Consider the following 20,128-nt stretch of genomic DNA (forward strand, 5'->3'; position numbering starts at 1 on the left):
CACAAGTTGGAGCAAAAGTTAACCACATGCTTTTTATGGTAATGGGGTGTTATGGAGTCTTCTGATTAGATAATAGTTTTTTTGTGTGTGTCAAGGTGTATTCACCTGCGACTGTGAAAGTGGTAATTATAGCATGTTGTTCCGCAACATCTCATTTTGTGTGGCCTTGTCTGAGAATCAAATTGTTCTCCTTCACCATGTGATCACATCTTTGGGGATTCGTGGAGGCATAGCAGGAGGAAAAGAAGAGAGTTAAAGCAGTTCTACTATAAATGACTTTCTTTCTTTATTCCTTCTCTTTTTGGTAGTTCCTTGTCCAATTGATTCTATGGGTTATACTAAAAGTAACAGTGTCCACTGAACTTTGTGGACGGGTGACACATGCCAAACAATATTACATTACATTTCAGTGACGATGTTGAAAAGGTGCGACAGGAATTTATTTTCGTCATTTCATCTCCCTGTGGCATCTGTGGAAGTGTCTGTCCACAATGAATCAATGGCACCCTCTGTCTATTCAGAATGTACATTTGTCAAACAGACCAGCAGGCATTCTAGTTTTAACTTTGTGGTTAAAATGAGACCAATTCTTTTCTTGGATTTTCTATTTTTTTTTTTCTTGCAAGGCAGATCAGTAGATCATTGTTCCTTAATGTGCATCAGTTGTAAATAGAATGAGCAAAACTCCTTTGCTTGATAACAAACATTGTCTACTCCGACAACTGTGCCCAAAAAGCCCATTTTTAACTATGCCAATCTGCGTGCATCTGTAAAAATACCAAACCTCGGTCTAGCCCACCTCTGCGCAGATTTAGACCACACTTCGAGCTAGACTCGTACGCACATTTACACCCCATATTTTGAATTAAGTACTTTTTTTTTAATTTATTTTTTATTTACACAAGTCTGGAGGTCACTGTGAAAGTCCCAGCAGGAAAAGTGAACATTTTTGAAGCATCAATATATAAGAGAAGACACAGTTGCTTAGTTAACATTCAGAAAGGAACACAGAAAAGCATGTCATGAACCGGGATGTGTTGTGACGTCCAGGGTCAACGTGTCAATCACCTCTTGCATGATTTGCCACATAGTGACAGGGTGTTAAATGTGCTCACAGTGGGGACAAAGTCTGTTCATAGCGGGATATATGTTATTGCACCAACCCTCAGTAAATTGATATCTGCCTTAGATAGCACCTCCAAGCCAGACCTCTGAATTATTAAAATGGAGTCCTTCACTTTCACAATACACAGAGAATGTTTCAACAAACAGAAGTCTCCTTTGTTTTTTTGCTCCAGAGATGAAAGTGCACCGGAGAAAGAAAGCGATCAGATTTTGACAGGTAACTGGATCACTTGGAGTTTGCGAGTGCAACGCAGGGCCAACACAAACCTATCAGCATGCTCATTTTTAGGTTATGCACACTTGGAGACGTGTGGGCAAACTGGAAAGCCAAGTTTTAATTGGGCAAGCATTGTGCGCAAAAGCACTGGCATCCTACCAGGGCACATTCACAGCAGGAATTTGGAGTGCGTAAATGTTGTATGAATTGCCATCAGAAGTCTTTGTTTAAAGAGGAAGTCAACCTTCAACATTTCTTGACAGTAATCTGTTGCATGTGACCTCACTACTCTAAATATGACATTCTGATTAACATTACTTTTGTAGGATTATGCTTTATGAAACAAAATCCAGCCGTTTTTAGCCATCGAATGGGGCGGCCATTTTGCCACTTGCTGTCGACTGAAGATGACATCACAGTTGCTCAACTTACGAACGTCACATGACCAAAATCAGAAAACAGCTGAGCCGTGATTGGTCATTCCCTTAGGCTTGAGCAAATGTGATGTCATTTCTAGTCGACAGCAAGTGGCAAAATGGCCACCTTCTGATGTTGATAAAAACTACTGGATTTTGCTTCTTATCTCATAGTTCACTAACACAGTATTAACCACAATACCATATTGAGACTCATGGGGCTCCACAGAATATTGTTGTGAAGAATTTTCGTTTGGCTTGACGTCCCCTTTAACACATTTGTGTGAGCTCATGGGAGACTCTGCTTTATCAAGAGTCCATGACGTGGTGTTAAGTAATGAGCCAGTAGAAGACAAAGGACTCCCATCCTCCTTTGGCGCTTTTGGCCTTTATTCACACACAAGGCGAGGGGGTTACAAGACAGATAAAGATACTAAGTGTTGGTGTCACACAGTCGCTGGGCAGTGTCTGGGAGGTGGAGGTGATGAACTATTTTCATTCCCCTTTGGTTAACCCCAGGCTGTAAAATGGCACCTTATCACAACAATGGGCCTTCTTCACAGGGTCAGGTGCCCCGGACTTACAAGCCAAGAGCAGGGTGCTTTTTGCTCGCGGTCGAAGGGGTTGCTATGGTGACGCTTGTCATCTGGGAAGTCTTCTGCAGTGGCATGCGGGGCGAGATCTTGGGAGGGAGGGAGGGAGGGAGAGAGAAAGAGAGAGAGAGAGAGAGAGAGAGAGAGAGCATTCGGACTAGATTGTATGTTGAGAGCCGGCAAGTTTTGCGGAGTCCACTTCGAGGGTGAGTACACTCTTTGTACTGAAGAAACAAATGGCATGCTTTTTAATGTTGACAAACCTGTCTGGCTGCTCCAAACTTGCAGGTTACAAACTCCCCCTTAGGAGTGTGTAAACACAGGGATGCGGTTGCAGTGCGCTTTTAAACAAGTCTCATCACTGCGCACATCCGCTCTTGACTGCCTGATAGTCATTGAAAAACAACTCAGAGGAAGGATATTTTCCCAGGTTGCGGGTCTTAAGGAATCACTCCCGAGGCTGCTCTCACTGTCAGATCAATTTCTACAGCCGCCTCTGATTCCCTTTGTAATATTACTGAGGGTCCTCTTGTCAGCCCTCGTATGGGCAATGCACCATCAGCTTTAGATATGCGAAATGACAGCCATGAGGATTTGTGACATTTTGCTGAAGGTGTTGAGGATGTGGGCCTTCCTCAAACTGTTCCCAGATAGTCTGATAATGATTAGTTACTTTTTGATGTTTGCCCTCATATGTTGGACTATTTTGGAGGAGACTGATGCGTTTGTAGGCAAGATTCCATGTTTTCTTCTTGCTTCCAGAAAATTGTCAGCTGGCCCTTGAGCAAGGCACTGAGCCCTGCTCAATGGATAATTTATCCTTGAGGAACTACACTCTAAAAACAGTTTAAAAAAAGAAAATAATGAATAAAAACAACCCTAATTGGGTCAAAAAGGGACTAACCCAAACGTTGGGGTTTATCATTTAAAGCAAAAAAAAAAGTTGGATCAAATAAATAGTGCACAAAACAACCCAAGGGGAAAAAAACAAATTTTAAAAAATCTACACCCCCCCTTCCCCCCAATTTTGCTTGTCAAAATGAATAGGCCTAACCCACAAAACAACCCAACATTTTGGTTTACATGTGTAACCCAAAAAGTTGGGTTGGTCTTGGGGGGAGTTGTTTTGTGGGTTATTCATTCAGTAGGCCAACTTTTTTTTAAATTACAAAGTAAATAAATAACCCAAAACATTGGGTCGATCCCCCCAAAATTTATTGTTTTGTGGGTTATTCACTTTACTCAACTTTTTGATTTAAAATAAATAAACCAAAATGTTTTTTGTTTTGTTTTTTAACCCAAATTTTTGTTTTTTTCATGCACAACCCAAAAATTTGGTCAGTCCTCAATAACACTGAGTTGTTTTGTAAAAAACAACATTGAACCAACATTTTGGTTTTAAATAAATAAAAACGAACCTTTTTGACCCAATTTGAAGACGTTTGATAAAGTAAAATAGCAATGACGTGTTCCATTCCCAGTTGTTGAATTGTTCAAAACTGGTGATCAGTCCAGAGTGGGTTCTGGAATAGAGTCCTGCCCCTGTTGTGACCCTGAAAAGCATGAACACAATATTGATGGATGGAAGGATCACGTCTGATGGAAAATAATAGATGGAAATAAATCTAGTGCACAGTGGAGCATTTGGTTAGCGCGTCTGCCTCATAGTTGATAGTTTCTGGCTTCCTCCCACATTCCAAAAACAATGAAGACTAAATGGTAGAAAATGGTTATTTATTTGCCCTGCGATTGACTGATGTCTAGTCCAGCACCACCTTGAACAAGATAAGCAATTGAAAATGACAAATGGTTAAATCACACAGGCTTGTTTGTGCGTCATTTCCGTGCCTTCGATTTAGTAGCTCCATTCAGTTGACAGGAAAAACACTCCAACGCTGCAACTGCTCACACTGGAGAAGCACCATACAAGGAGGCGAATACTCCTCTCCTGATAAATAAGCGTATCCCCCAATAACTACATATCATAAACTTGCGCTGCAGATCCTTGTATGGGCGCCGTCTGCGTCGGTTAGTGCAGCCAAGTTTATGATCAATCCCGCAGGACCTCCAACACCTCTCACATAATTTGCAGCCTGACTCGGCTAACATTTGGAAGTAAGCGGTCACCAAATGGGCTCATTATCATCTCATCAGCTGAAAATGTGGGCTTTATGCAGTTTTGCAGCTGTTAGGTCAGCTGCTTCAGTCTTACGCATATTTTCTTGATGATCGGTTACTAGTTATTCAACTTTGTGCGTCATTGCACCACTGAGATTTGGTTAAAATGAAAGACTTATACTTAAAGGGGAAGTCAACCCAAACATTTTGTTTTATGTTCTTTGCAATGCCGCTATTCTAAACACAGTATTCTGATTTGTGGAATATGTGTTAAGCAGCAAAATCCGCCATTTTGTGACTTGCTGTCGACTGAAAATGACATCATAGTTGCTCAGGTGTCAGGTAACAGCCAATCACGACTCAACTGAGCCGTGATTCGATGTTGCCTGAGCCCTGAGCAAGTGTGATGTCATTTTTAGTCGACAGCAAGTGACAAAATGGCTGCCCCCGAGATAGATAAAAACGGAACGATTTTGCTTGTTAAATCTGTAACAATTTGCCGAAAATATATTTACAATAGCCTTTTTATTTGGCCATTTATAACTAAAACATCTTCTAATTAGTAGATTTAACACTGTAGCTGTCCAAAATGGGTACTCCTGGAAGCCTCTGACCAATAATTTTCAGATTGGATTTGGGTTTGAATTTCCTGTCCTCTGTCTGCGGATATGAATTCATGTGCGTGTTTTGAATGTTAAGAAAGGTATGTGTAGTTTCAATAAATGTGTTAAAATTGTAAAAGCAAAAAAAAAAAAAAAAGTGTGTAGTTTCATTTTTTTTTCATCAATAGGTGGCAGTAGCGATTTGAAATGTAATCTGCGTTCACTAGCTTTAGCTCATATTTCACAAACGCACTATTAAGCAGAATACCTAAAAATACCATAATGACTAAAAACAACACATTGGACTACTGTATTCTGAAAAGCTTTATTCTTAGTTCTAATGTGTGGAAGGAGCTGAAATATAACATAAAACCTGATTTTCAAAAGTTAACTTTGAGTACATTTTTATTTAATGTGACTTTGGTCTGTTAGCCACCTTAAGAAATGTACTGTTAGTTTGGTATCCTTCATGGATCAAGACTTGCACTCACCCGAATGCGTGTAGTAGTTTCACCTGATGAATCAATGATTAACTGTGTGCACAGAGTCCAAAGCTTGTGCCTTGGAAGGATGATCAAGTGACAGTTTTACTTGTCCCCGTAAATCCCTTGTGTTAGCTCACATCATCACTTGGACGTGTGGATGATTTATGAATGACACGATCCTCTCTCTGATCGCAAATTGTGAGCTTCCAATTGGTTCCCCATCAACACTGTGCAGGCCATTCATTGCGCTTTGTGTGGGCACTTTGACAAGTTCGAGCAAGATTTGCTGTGAAATTCAATCCAAACTCTAAATTCAAGCGTTTGTCAATTGTGTCAGCATGACATCACTGAAGCGCTGTGATGTGACAACACATAAGAAATCATGTGGCTGTGATGATGTCCACTGACCTGCTAAACCTAGCAACTTCTAATAATAGTCCGGTTTCTTATCTGGTTCTGGTTCAAGATGTTTTCACAGTTAGCCTATGAGTCACAATGCAGATGTGTGATAAAAGGTTACTTGAATATAGTGCTATAGATTCTTACTGAGTTTCCCTTTGTAGTGTTTCCTAACATCTGGCCCATTGCTCTCTGTTGGACAGAAGCACATGACCATACTCCAAGTTTCTCATCTGTGTTACGCCAAGAAAAACCACGGGTGCTATTTGACCGAGTCACAGATAGGAAGCAGGAAGTCTGGTTTGCAAGGACTATCTCATCCAGCTCATTCTATCTTAATCTGAGGTGCACCTGGACCTTTTATGGCGCTTTTCTTTTCCATCCTAAAAACGGATCCAGTGGTGTTAAACATTTCACCAAGTGTCGAGGGGGATTAATGTGCTACAGCTCTGCATCTGCTCTTGATACTCAGTCATTATGTAAGAATTCACAGTGTATTCAAAGGCAAAACCAGACACTTGGCTGTTTGAAGGTATCAACTGGGTTTTCTTCCTTATTAGGAAGCATCGATTCCAACTCAAGAAGGGAACGCTGGATGCAGTGCTGGATGCTGATCCCTGGAGAACTGACAGTCAGATATTAAAACATGAGCCTACTTGGACTTTCACCAGTGAGTGGAGCCAAATTGGCCTGCATGAAATGTGCCAAGCAATAATAATTCATTTTTGATAATACATTTTACAATGCATGTATAAAAGATCCACTGTAGTAAAACAACAACAAAAGGTTTGAAGCAAACAACCCCCCCCCTTACCATGAGCTCGCTTGCATAAAAATTATTATTTAAGGACAGCCCAAAACTACTGAACAACAAACCTACATTAAGTGCATGATCAAACTCACTCAAAATTTACAAATATTGATGGACTACGTTTATCCAGCATATAATTTCAAATCTGCCAACAAATTGTTATGCCTACTCACATTCCAGTATAGAACTCACTGTAAGCACAACTAAAAAATGTCTGCCATCTAGTGGTGAATGGTGATATTACAACTTAAAACTACATTCGACTCCTGCATATTTGTCATTCTGCACCCGCAGATTCACATATTTGCAGATTTTTTTTCTCTATTATTTTCCCAGCATTTCTTTTCTACATTTTTATTTGTTATTTTTTGCTTTGTTTTCTAAGCATTTTTATCCCCATTTTTATGGTATTTGTAAGAAAAAAAATTTGGGGGGAAAAAAAATCAAATGTTTTTTAAACTTTTTTTTTTTTTTTAAGGAGTTATTAAATTAATCCCAAGTGAATATATGAATTGAATGAACTCATAATTAATTACATTTAATAGTTGGATTAACTTAATTCAGTTGTGTGTTACCAATTGAAGCAATTTGTATTAAGTTGGTCAACAATTCTCTTTTTAGAATACAGTTCTGAATTTCAGGGGCACATTCACTAAAGGTTTGTGTCGGCTTTGCACAGCGCGAGCCGGTAAAAATTGAGCAATCTGGGAGCGCCTAATTCACTAAACACGCGCCGATGGGGAAATCTGTGACTAATTGCACTGCCGACCAGAATGCGCCACGGTGCGCCGGTGTTATTTGCGTGTATGTAAATTAGGTAATTTGCCTACATTTTTTGGCAAAATATGCGCACCCCAATGCAAATGAGACTCATTGATATGCAGAGTCTAATTTTTGCTAATAGCCACACGGAGTTTGCGTGATGCAAATAACGTTTATGGAAAGCATGTATAAATCTGCCTCAACCTTGATCCCGGGATCATGACAGCAGTGCATGTGGCGCGGTGCAGAGACAGAGAGGCAGAGAGAGACACAGACACATTTTTCTATGTTGGTTCTTGGCGCAAATGCATTGCCATGTGCAGTGTTGCCGGTAACGCGTTACTTAGTAACGCGTTACTCAAAAAAGTTGCTTTCTAAAGTATCAAAAAAGTTGCTTTCTAAAGTAACTAATAGTCTAACGCGTTACTTTATTCTACAAAGTAGTCTGATTAAAGTTACTGTCCAGAGAATCAATGCGTTACTCCTCATTTTCATGAAGAAGACAAACTATCTCACTGTTGTAACAGTCACAAACAACTACTGCTAACTACGAAGATGAGGCAGAAGTCATTGATCACCACACTGAATTCAGCCATGGTCTGGTCATGAATGGTTTGCACATTCAAAACAAAAGTGATGATACTTTTACTACTAGTTTTATTAACCAACAGGCACACAACACAACAAAAAAAGTGTGCATTATGGACCATAAAAGTGGTAAAAAAAACAATTTATTTCCATCCTCAACTGGTCCGTGAAGCATTATGGGATGAGGTCGTCTCCGCCCTCTCGCCAGGGGGAGTGACGTCAGACAAGTTACGTTTTCAGTAGGGGTGGAACAAAAAAACGATTCGACCGAACCATCGTTCGTCAAGGGGAGCTAAACGACCGTATCGGTTGCGAGTGAGGCTTTATGGTTTTCATAACAATAGCAAGAGTTCTGCAAGTGCTCTACTTGTTTTGTTTACATTTCAATAGCATCACCATTCAAGCTACTTCCGTGTTTCCGTGCTCGCGACACGGCGCGCGCGCGCGCGCAACGAGTGACAACATACAAATGGAGACAGTTAGCAGAAGCCGGTGCCGTACATCTCGGTATTTCCTATGGCTATCGAGTCCTCTCGGTGCACTTGTATGTCCCGGGCCGGCGTTGGTACTGCGCGCGAGCCAAAAAGAATAACTCCCGTGACGATCCAATGCATGGATTCAAACGACACAGGTATGTCCCACAGCCAACACACCAGCTAAGCTAAAAGCACACTGCAAGTATCTCATTTCTCAGTTTGTGGCTCCCTGTCAATGTCTACAACTAGCATGAGCAGCAGATAGGAGAACTGAGACGTGCCCGCGATTACGACAGCCCAAAAAACAAAATATAAACAGTATATTCTGTGGTCATCATCGTGTCTCAGATTAAAAAAACAAAAAAAGATGTCATAAATTAACCAAAAATGAAAGTGATGACAAAAGAAAAAAAATTGTTAAATACAAAAATTGTTGATTAAAAAGGGAAATGAACTTTTGGAAATATTTTTGCATATATTAAGTGGTTAAAATGTGTTTGATAGATTTATTGTTCCATAAGGTGGCTTCATATTTCTTTTGGCTGGACGGTAGGTTTATTTCATGTCTTAAATTTATGTTTCTGAAATACTTCACAATGTGCAAATATTCTGTTTAATTGTGTTGGTGTCTGTCTAAAGGTTAAATATTTATATTTAACATTAAATTATCAACCTTTTGTTTTCCTGATCCTTATTTTGAAGAGAAAAAACAAACAAACCAAAAAACAATTATAACTGTCAATAACTACTAATAAATATTTAAACTGATACATGTGTACACACTGGAATAGCGGAACAAACAAACAATAGAGGAATTTAGGGGATTTTCATTTTCAACCTGGATAGATTTTTATTTTTTGTTTTATAAAAAGTATTTACGTTACAAGAAGTCAAGAGAGACTGACTATTTTGTTTTTCATAAAAAAAAAACACCTTTATTTTCATGTTAAAAATGCACTTTCAATAAAGTATTTGGAACTCCGTTTCTACTGCATTATTTTTATGTTGAGATGGTGTTATCGGCAGCTGCTGAAAGTAACTAAAAAAGTAACTTTTAATCTAACTTAGTTACTTTTAAAATCAAGTAATCAGTAACACAATTTAGTTACTTTTAAAACCAAGTAATCAGTAAAGTAACTAAGTTACTTTTTCAAGGTAACTGTGGCAACACTGAGTGGTAAATCAGGTGCAAATTTGCTCCAAGCTGTCAGTTTTGTGGTCGTGTTTGTTCCGGTATATCTTTAGAGCAATATCCTTAGTGAATAGGTGGGTAACTGGCCGCAGAATGCGGGTGCAGTTGTGAAGCAATATTTCGCGCTCTTAGCGGACGCAGCGCATTCTAACCCCGGGTTTTCACTGGATGCGGTTGCGGTGCGGTTGCGGTGCGGTTGCGGTGCGGTGCGTCTTGACTGCGTGCTCCGGACGGGTCAATTTTTTTGTCAATCCACACCGGCTCCGCACAGCTGTGGTCCGGCAGCTCCGTCGCCGCCCACTTCCCAACGTGTCTCGCGGGACCGCGCGCGCGCGATCATGTGGCATTTCACAACGAGAGGTGGACTTCTTTTGATTTAACTTTTTCTTCTTCTTCTGCTATGAGATTCCATGCAGCATCCTTTTTTTGGTTGTCCTTGTAAAGTATATTAATAACGAGAGTCGGGTCAGTGCGGGTCCACTCTTTATTTCTGTCTTCCCCGTCCGGCTGCCGCTCAGTACGGCAAGCGAGACGGGCACAACAAGCAATCGTGAACATCAAACTCACAATACATTACAGTCCTTATAAAAAGGATGTGCCGTGTCATATATTATTTTGTGGTTTTCCACCTCCAATATAAACCTCTCCTCGTCCATGTTCGCTGGTGTCTAAACCGTGAATGAGCACATGGCCCGGCGACGCCCACGTCACGTTTTGCTGAAAAACTTGCGAAATAGGAGCTGGCGAGTGTTTTATTCTGAAAGGTAACCGGAAATTTATTTTGAAACTGCCTCGGTCTTCCTGTCCCGCTCGATGTGTTTTGTGCTAGCTTGCCATTTGCCGGAGGCCTACCGCTGCGGCGTCCGTCAAAAATAGAAAATAGGTCTATCCTTGCGGAAGGCTTGCGGCACGCCGCAGGCCTTCCGCAGTCGACACGCAACGCACCCGCAAGCGGTGTAAACTGCACCATTCGAATGAATGGAATCTAATTGCTTGCGTCGCCGGACCGCACCGCACCGCACCGCAACCGCACCGCAACCGCATCCAGTGAAAACCCGGGGTTAGTGACTATACCCCTCAGTGTTTTTGCATCTCGGTTCTGGCCTTCTTATGTGGAGTTTGCATGTTTTCACTTTGTGTGGGTTTTCTCTGATTCGCACGTTCCAAAAACATGTACGTCAGGTTCGTTACGTTCATTGAAGGTTCGAACTTGTCTGTGGGTGTGAATGTGAGTATGAATGGCTGTTGGCAATATTTCCCCAGTAAATGGCTCACCCAAAGTCACCTGGCATAATTTGTAATGAGGACAAGCACTATTGAAAATGGATGGACATATAGTGTCACGAGAGTGAGTTACTTGAAAACACAGCAATAACTGAATAATTATTGCGACACATTTTACATGGCATTCTTTAATGAATGCTGCATTTGCTTTTGTCAAAGAAAGCTATGTTAGACTGTGAATCAAGCAAGCCTTGTGCAGACATGATTTTCTGAGAATGCCGGTACATTACTCATGTGGTCATGGGCCTTCAGCCTGCTGAGAGTGACGCTACATCGCGTCCAACACATTGGAAATTGATTAAGTTATGTATTGTGCGTGCATTGTTTTCTGTTGAACAGATAATGAGCTGCATAGCTATGATTGTTTTGAGCTTTTTTAAGTACTTTGCTGTTATGTAACCAAGTTTATTAAGAGATGATGAGTCTGATAGAGTGACATTGTTGTTCAGAAAGAAAAACAAAACAAAATACTGGACTCATGGGTTCTACGCTGTGCATGGCTGTTTTCACAGACTGCACCACAATCCTTAAAGCTGCAAATTCCATGCGGAAAACTCATCAGTTTGTCGGACAGACCCCAGACTGATACACGAACATGGACTTTCTACAAAGCATATCTATTTGCATAGCATACACTAGAACAGTTAAATTGTCAATAAACTCTCAATAGCAACCCTGATCTTGCCTTTTACGGAGCTAATCTGTGTTGCGTTGTATTGACATCAGTAGTTAGTACGCATGACAATTTTACCACAGCAAATGTTGTAATCATTTGGACACGAATGTTGCCATTGAGGGAGCACACATTGGCCACTGTGGACGATTGCCTGTCTGCTTCATTCCCACACACGTGATAATGAGAGCACGCTAATCTGAAATTGAAGCGGGTCACTTGATTAAAAGTTAGTTGACCTGCTTCATCAGTCCAGCTTGTTCTGACACTGTACGACTGGGAACAGATGTGAGTCACAGTCGTTGTTGTGGGTGGATTTTCCCTAGAAACAAGAAAAGTGGGTGATGCTAACTTTCCTCTGGTATATTGAGGGGGCTAGATAATGGAACATTGTCAACTCTGACTGGATGTAATACTTGATTTAGGATGACGCCACAGTCAAAAGGTTAAGGGTTAAAGGGGCCTGATTCGACTGCACAAAATTCAGCAGATTTGAAGAGATGCAAAATCCATTGTACAGTGTTTCTGTGTGGATCACTTTAACAGACATCTCCTGTAGTGACAAATCTGACGGCAACGACTCCACAATGTTGCGCTATCCACAAGGGAGCTATAACAACAGACAACATGTTAAAACAATCTCTGTTCATTACTTTGTGGTGAGCGAGGTTCTGTGATGATGTCACATGTTCTCAACATGGGCTCAACTTGGACTTATTTTTAGGTACTGAGATTGGCAATACTCAGACAACTTTGGTTGAAAGTTGATCCAAAGTTAAACAATAACCAGCATAATAAGTTAAAAAAAAAATCTGACATTATTTTTAATGCTTTAAATTGCATCAAATATATTTCCTTTTTAATATTGTGTTTTTAGAAATGTTTAATACCACTTTTTTTTCCCCCAGACCGATACCAGTCAGAGTAAGAGTACGCAACTCTTGAGTAGTCAACAATACCGATACCTACTATTATTGTTGTCTTCTCCTCTTGTTTCATTATTATGTGGTTTCTTATCGAAACTTTTTATTTATTATGTTTTTAAGTTAATTAGAATTAATTTTACGTACATTTGTTTTGATGCCCGTGCCCCCTCCTGGTTGGGTTATGGGATTCCTCTATTAGCTTGGGTTTACCTTGCCTTGGATTTTCCCGCTTTCTTGTCTTTTTTTTTATTTTTATATATATATATATATATATATATATATATATATATATATATATGTATGTGTTAATGTATGTATGTACAGTATGTTTGTATACTGTATGTCTATTTTGTTTTCCATAGTTTTTTCCCATTTTATAATCTGGCTATTATTATTATTATTATTATTATTATTATTATTATTATTATTATTATTATTATTACAGATACCACTTGTACTTTCGATGCATAACATTTCTTCCCAAAAAATAACAGCCGATATTTGAGAGAGAGAAAAAGAAAGGCTGGCTCTCGGGACATGGAAAAAAGAAACTACATATATATGTAGTTTCTTTTTTCCATGTCCCGAGAGCCAATTTGTTCTGAAATTAAAGTAAATTTTCTAATTTCTAGTTCCTGACAGTAAAACAGACACAAGAGGGTGGGCGGTCTCGAGTATCGATACCGTGAACCTGGGATCGACCCGAGACAGATACCTTGTAGTGCTTGCCTATGCCTAATTATAGTCTCCATATTAAGTCGCTTAAAAAAAAAAAAAGGTCTGTTCCACTCATATGGGGACGTCAGCATTGGCTTGTATGTACTGCACAAACCAACTAAATGTCAAAAGACTCATCTGATAATCTGCCTATGTGAAGGTATGCTATTGACATTTTTTTTTTTTATTGTGTTTATCTGCAGCTACTTTTGTTGTGACTCTGCCACACAAGGACGGGCAAGTGAACACATGCAGGCGCAGGTAAAATGTTTCTTAATTGTTGCACTTTGTTGACATTACAGATGAAATCGCTTCTCATTCAGTAGCAAAACAAAAGTCCAAAGCTTTGAATACTACTGTATGTTTTGCACACAGAAAAATATATCTCAGGCAACTCTGCAAGAACATGAGAACATGAAGTCCCTTCATTAGATACACCTACTCTATCCAATGAGGTGCAACACAAGAGATAAATATGATAAATCTATGTGTAATTCACTTTTGGTAGAGTTATTGAATTGAATTGTGCCGACTGTTATGGCCAGTTAGAGTTATGGCACTACTATGAAGCAGTGGAGCTTTCCCATGACCCCCACCGGCAACCGCACACAGAGAGCAGAGCACCTGATTCTGAAGTTCCAATCGTAGAGTCAGACTGACCATCGTTAGGCGGCAGTAAAAAGATCACCATGGCGACCGTAATACGACAGCGAGCTTGTTGGACCGAGGTTGACATCGGTGACCCCTTCTCAACCCCTCTTGCCTAGTAGCTCCTCCCCTTGGCTGCAGGATGAGGGGAGTTAATGAGCTCATAATGGTCAACTCCTGTTTCTGTGCCCCCGATCTGCACCTTCAATGAGGTCTTTCTGCACTTGTGGCAGAATGAGATGATGAAGTGGGTGGAACTCCACCGCCCACAAGTCCTGCTTTAAATAAATTTAGAGGCCTTTTCACCCAGTGCATTATTGTCTAGGGAACAGTTCAGCTCCGAACATGTTCACATGATATTCCATGGAGTATCCCCCCCCCAAAAAAAATAAAAAAATAAAATAAAAAGCTAACAGGATTACATGGCAGGATCAAAGTTCACTCATCATTTTTCTTAATGCATGCTCATTTCGCTTTTTTATCATGGCAGCTTGTTGAAGAGACTGGCTGTCCAAATGGCTTCTCCAGGGAGCCTGGGGGTCCTTCTGGTCAGCACATCATAACATCTCCAGATCTGACCAAAGAGGTGGTCATCTCCCCTGGACTGCCAACTCCTCCTCTCAGCCCTCTGCGTTCAGCGAGGTTTCCATCTGGAGAGTTCAAGGTATGTCCGGAAATTGAAGGAAAGCCACACGAGTGCGCCTCCTTGTGGACAAATGTAGCATCACCGTTTTTATGAATGGCTGGGGGTGGTGTGTTTGGTGTACTTGAACATTCTTGCTGGCCTTAGGCCTCATAATGCTCAGTTTTGACTGTTTAATTCAGCTTCATTTATTGGCCATAAATGTGTGGCTAATGATGACACAAAGCCTTCTATATCCTCACTCGTGAATCTCTGTCTGCCTCAAGGCATCTGATGTCAATGGAAATGGCCCAACGACTCCCAGCTTTGGATCATATTATGGCCCCTCACATGGTAAATTTGAGCCTTGTTTTGTTTTTTATTTGACGTTTTAAAAAGACAAGATAATTGCATTGGTGAACGCTTTGATACAGCACTGACATGGCAGTTGTTACTCAGGGGGACTCACCAATGGGGTCCAGCCTTCTCCCACACGGGAGGAAAGACTCATCAAATTCTCAGGGATCGGCCCAGTGGATGAAACAGGGATGCCTATTGCCTCCAGATCTGTAAGATTGAAGAAACATTCAAAAATACACATTTATTTGTATTTGATTAGTTTTTCTTTGTGTCATTTCATTCTGATTTGAGACTTTTTAACAACACAGTACCTACACTTTCTAACGTGTATCTTAAATATCTTTCCCCCCTCCCTACCTGCTTTCTTTTTCTTCCACCAGAGTGTAAACAAGCCCAGAGACTGGTACAGGAGCATGTTCAAACAAATACATAAGAAGCCAGAGGGTACGATTGCTGCGCCTCTTTCTTTCACACACTTGCCCTTGCTAGAATTCTTGTCGGTACAACAGAGACACACAATACAAGAAATAATGATACATTCTATTATTATTATTATTATTATTATTATTGCTTGTTGCTATTATTCACTGTGCAATTTTTGTTGTTGTCTTTTTAGAGGTTGAGCAGGAGGAATCAGACAGGTGGTCGGCTAGATGTAAGTGTTTCTGCTTAGAGATGGACATTTGACTAGATTTCCTTCACCAGCAATGGGGGAAATTATACATTATCAATTCAAATAATTATTAGGCTACTTGTAAAATATATGTAATGCGTTTTTTTTCCCCCACAACATCATTATGACCTCTTTCTTTCAATGCCAGTAGTGCTGTAGTGGATGTCTTTGTGGATGTTGCTCAACTTCCCATAGTTGGTTTGATGTTACAAGCTAGTTGAGACTATAAATATTTCATCGCCTCTGCTGGTTGCACCCAAGTCAACCTCTTCAAAATGTTTTCACAATCTATATTTTTTATTTAATTATTTATATGATTGTTATGCCCAACTCTAGTTTCTACCACAGTTAATTGTTTTTTTAATTGTCATTTCATTGTTATTGTTTTTTTTTTTTTTTTTTTTTTCATCCACAGGCCAGCAGGCGACTGCAAACGCGGAGGACGAAGAAGCCGATAAATATCTCTTCAGGTTAACACCACATGGAGCCTTGCCTGACTGGTGAGTTGATTCCCAGTCACGGTCACACACACAGCTGAACTTTTCCAAGTATGCACTGTAGCGAATCTGGTGCACACATACACATTGCCAATTACAAGTCCATCCACATATTGTAGCAGTGAGACGAGCAAACTGAATCCAGGAGCCTAACTCTGGGGCCTGGTGTAAAATTAATTTCTAAGTAGAGCATGCCACACATGCATCAGGCTAGTGTTTCTTAACCTTTGTTGAGTCAAGGCATATATTTCATACGAGAAAAACAAAACCAAAAAATTCACAAAAAGTAAGCAGTATAGTAGTTATAATGACTTTGCTTCAGCTTATGCACAAATTAAAGTAAGTACAATACCTTCTGCCATCTAGTGGAAGAGCATAGATCATTTCAAATTAATTAATTACAATTTGATCATTTTCTGTGGGACACCTAATGGACTCTGACGAGTGACGCTGCATAAAAGTGTCATGGTGTTCGAAATCATTGGACTAGATGACATTCAGTAGACACGTCCATGTCAAAATTTAGCAGTAAAAAATAATGCATATATTTGTGGAGACTGGGGTGAAATTGTATTTTACAATTTTAAAAATGTGCAGAATTCCAAGTTACTTCATGTTAAAGATTACCTGTAGATGGCTCTTAATATGAAAAAAATGCACTGATCTGTCACCAATGCCTTACAAATGCAATTATGCCATCTAGTGGCAGAAAAAAAAGACCTCAACACAAATCAATATCAAACTCGTTTTTACAGTACAGTACATGTAATTAATTTTAACTCAATGTTATGAATTATTATGAAATTACTTATCAATGATTAAATTTAGAACAAATCTAAAATTTGCGATTAATGGTGTGTTAACAAATGAAGTCATGCGATAAATTGCGATTAAAAATTTTAATCGCCTGACATCGCTAGTTACAACAAAATGTTTCAATAATCTGTGATTGGCTGGCAACCAGTCCAGGGTGTACCCCGCCTACTGCCCAGAGCCAGTTTGGATAGGCTCCAGCACCCCCGTGACCCTTGGGAGGAATAAACTGTCAAGAAAATGGATGTTGCACACCTGCTCACAACATTTTCTATGGTAGTTTAGCGTTACAATTTACACCCAATTTCTAAATGTGTTTCAGTGGAAATTAAAATGTGGGCGCTTTCTCTGACTTCTCTTGAACACGCCTCGCGTGTCAGGAGGAGGGGGTGGGGTGGGGTGCAAGTTGGGATTTGTTGTTCCAACACTTAGAATAAGGCAATGATTAAGTTGCTGCCCATGGTGTGTGTTTGCTCACCCACTTGGGTGTTATGTTTCAGGAGCCAGGATGTCAGCGAGCTGTCCGATCCAGAGAAGCGGCAGACTAAACCCAAGAGCATATTTGATTTTGAGCCCGAAAAAGATGTTTCTTCTGTAAGCCTCAGCCAGGTACAACATTTAAAATAGTTTACCTAAACAAAATTACTCCATTTTGAATGTTTTCTGCCTCATTCTTTAACATACTAATACTGTCTGTGTTGTTTTCACAACAAGCTTATGAGTAACTTGAAGTTATTTATCAGCTCGATTCAAAAGCTCCAATAAGCTTTATTCTTTTTGCACCTATATTTAGTGTTGTGCTAGTTAAGTCTTCTCTACAAGGACCGGAGGGAGTTTGTGGTCTTTAATCTGTTAAAAACAACAACCTTCCGGATTTTGTGCCTGTAAAGCCCCGTGTATGCAATCACAAGTAAAAGGAATCTTTCGGAGCTGACGTGTCTTGTGATCAGCATTACTAAACTTTTGAGGTGCAGCATATTTTACCCCATTTTTTTATTGACAGCCAAGAGTGTCTGAGACAAACTGTGCACAGACCACGTCAGGTGCTTCACAGCAACTTTATGGTCTGTGAATGGAATGAGGATAACGCGCAGCTGAGAGAGGAAGGCCTTGGCATACTATCTGGACCGAAGTTTCTGCTACTTGCCAGCAGAGTTTTATAGTTAACCGAGACAGAATTGGAAACATAAATTTGACTTTCTTGTTAAATTAAACTGTGTTGAGTACTCAAGTAAGATTAAGTTATTTTGACTTGTATAATAAAAAAAATATTAGCAGTTTTATTAATCACAACATAAACAGCTTTTAACGGCAACAAATGGGCCTTTGTGTGTTTCACAGCCAGCACTCAGTTTATATGAAATAAACATACTCACGTTCTTGTCTAGAAGCAAACAAATAACAAGCTGGTTCATGTTGATCGAGGATAATATTGAGAATAGCACAGTTGGGCAGTGATCATGCGGCAAAATAAAGAAAACAGTATTTAAATAACAATAATTCTTAATTAAGTATTAGTTAAACACGTAAACACTGCAAAATAATATTAAGATTAAACATTGTACTGTATTGTACAGATGAATGATACAACTTACAAAGACATATTAAATTATCTAATCATAGCCCACACCATATTGAAGATATCTGTGTATGAATCACTCATGATTTATTTATTTCTTCATTATTAATTCTGTTAGCCCGTTAGCCTATTGTAACTGCAAATAGCTGTAAAAGCTAACCAAACTGTTACAACAAACAAACGTTAGGTGTTCTCATAACAATTATGTTGAACAAAAATCCATCCATCCACCCATATTGTAGCAACCTTGTATGTGGTTCGAGGGTTCTATGGTTTCCATTAGTCTGGGGGAGCCATGTGGGGATCATGGGAGAGACTTTTGTAAGCTAAGCACTACTGTGTTGTTGTGATAGTTGCGTGGTTATGGCTAACGGTTCCAAATTGGTATTAAAGAGCTGCTGCTAACATGCTGCTCGGCCTGATCATTTCCTAAATGATACAATAATCTTAAGTAAGGTAATACTTCTTCTCTTTGATAACGTTACCTGGAGCATACTGAATACTAGGGGTGTGAATTGCCTAGTACCTGACGATTCGATTCGTATCACGATTCACAGGTCACGATTCGATTCGTATCACGATTCACAGGTCACGATTCGATTCGATACCGATTAATCCCGATACGAATGGTCACGATTCGATACCGATTAATCCCGATACGAATTTATAAGTCGATTGTTGCGATTTTTTTCCATTCCATAGAAAATACTATCAGTAAATTTGTACATGTACACTGTAAGATTTGTATGAATATATTTATCTAAAACTTGAGGCTTATAACCGTGAGCCACTGTACACAAACAGTTTGCAATCTGTTTCACATTTGAACAGCATTAAAATAAAAATATTAAGGCTTAATGTGCCGTTCATATAACATTCTTCCATGCTCAAGGTGTGAATCCTTAAAAAAAAAAAAAAAAAAAAAAATCGATTCTGCCGATTATTGAATCGATTCGAGAATCGCGCGATGTAGTATCGCGATATATCGCCGAATCGATTTTTTTTAACACCCCTACTGAATACATAACTTTTTTTTAATCCAACAATGGTGAGATTTGCATTTAATTATCAACAATCACTTACCTCAACACTGTTTCTCTATTTATAGGGTTACCGGTCGCCAAACAAACAAGCTGACAAGTCAAAGTCTCCTTCAGTTGAGGTGAGCTGTCTGACTGTTTAATGCGAAAACAATTCCAAAATAACCAATGCCAACTGTGAAATCATTACCTGGGCTCAGGCCAGTCTGGTCTCTGAGCTAAGTCGCTTTGAGGCCGAGTTGGACTCGGATATCCAGGGCTTGGAAAAGAGACTGTCCCAGAAGCAGCAGCAGCGTCGAGGCTGGGGTGAGGTACTGAGCCCCCCCTGCCCCAAACCCACCTTGACTGTCTCAAGCTGAGGACCCCTTGTTAGCCCCCCAGATCACTGCCAGCCCTTCCCATCTCGACTGTATGAGCCTCACCGCTTGCTACTTTTGACCGTGTTTGTTGTGTGTCCCAACCCCAATGACAGCAGAATCACCTCCCTGTCTTGCACGTTGACTCATCTGTTA

At 40.0% G+C, this 20,128-nt stretch overlaps 1 protein-coding gene across 8 annotated transcripts in view; it reads left to right on the forward strand.

The window, feature by feature from the left end:
• The window catches only part of sorbs3 (sorbin and SH3 domain containing 3), a 28,253-nt gene that overhangs the window by 827 nt on the left and 7,298 nt on the right, over positions 1-20,128 (forward strand). Inside the window, exons 1-11 of one of the 8 annotated variants that reach the window (XM_077522313.1) lie at positions 2,500-2,557; positions 13,588-13,645; positions 14,523-14,696; positions 14,942-15,008; positions 15,114-15,223; positions 15,395-15,458; positions 15,631-15,669; positions 16,103-16,187; positions 17,498-17,606; positions 19,685-19,738; positions 19,817-19,927. In XM_077522313.1, coding sequence (XP_077378439.1) covers positions 13,634-13,645; positions 14,523-14,696; positions 14,942-15,008; positions 15,114-15,223; positions 15,395-15,458; positions 15,631-15,669; positions 16,103-16,187; positions 17,498-17,606; positions 19,685-19,738; positions 19,817-19,927 — 825 coding nt within the window. In that variant the 5' untranslated portion in view covers positions 2,500-2,557; positions 13,588-13,633. Of the gene's footprint in view, positions 1-2,499; positions 2,558-8,377; positions 8,748-13,587; positions 13,646-14,522; positions 14,697-14,941; positions 15,009-15,113; positions 15,224-15,394; positions 15,459-15,630; positions 15,670-16,102; positions 16,188-17,497; positions 17,607-19,684; positions 19,739-19,816; positions 19,928-20,128 lie in introns of those variants that run through there. The other 7 variants (XM_077522316.1, XM_077522311.1, XM_077522309.1 and 4 more) reach the window with 7 other exon arrangements.

This window comes from Festucalex cinctus, chromosome 5 (genome assembly GCF_051991245.1).
Source record: "Festucalex cinctus isolate MCC-2025b chromosome 5, RoL_Fcin_1.0, whole genome shotgun sequence".
Taxonomy (NCBI): domain Eukaryota; kingdom Metazoa; phylum Chordata; class Actinopteri; order Syngnathiformes; family Syngnathidae; genus Festucalex; species Festucalex cinctus.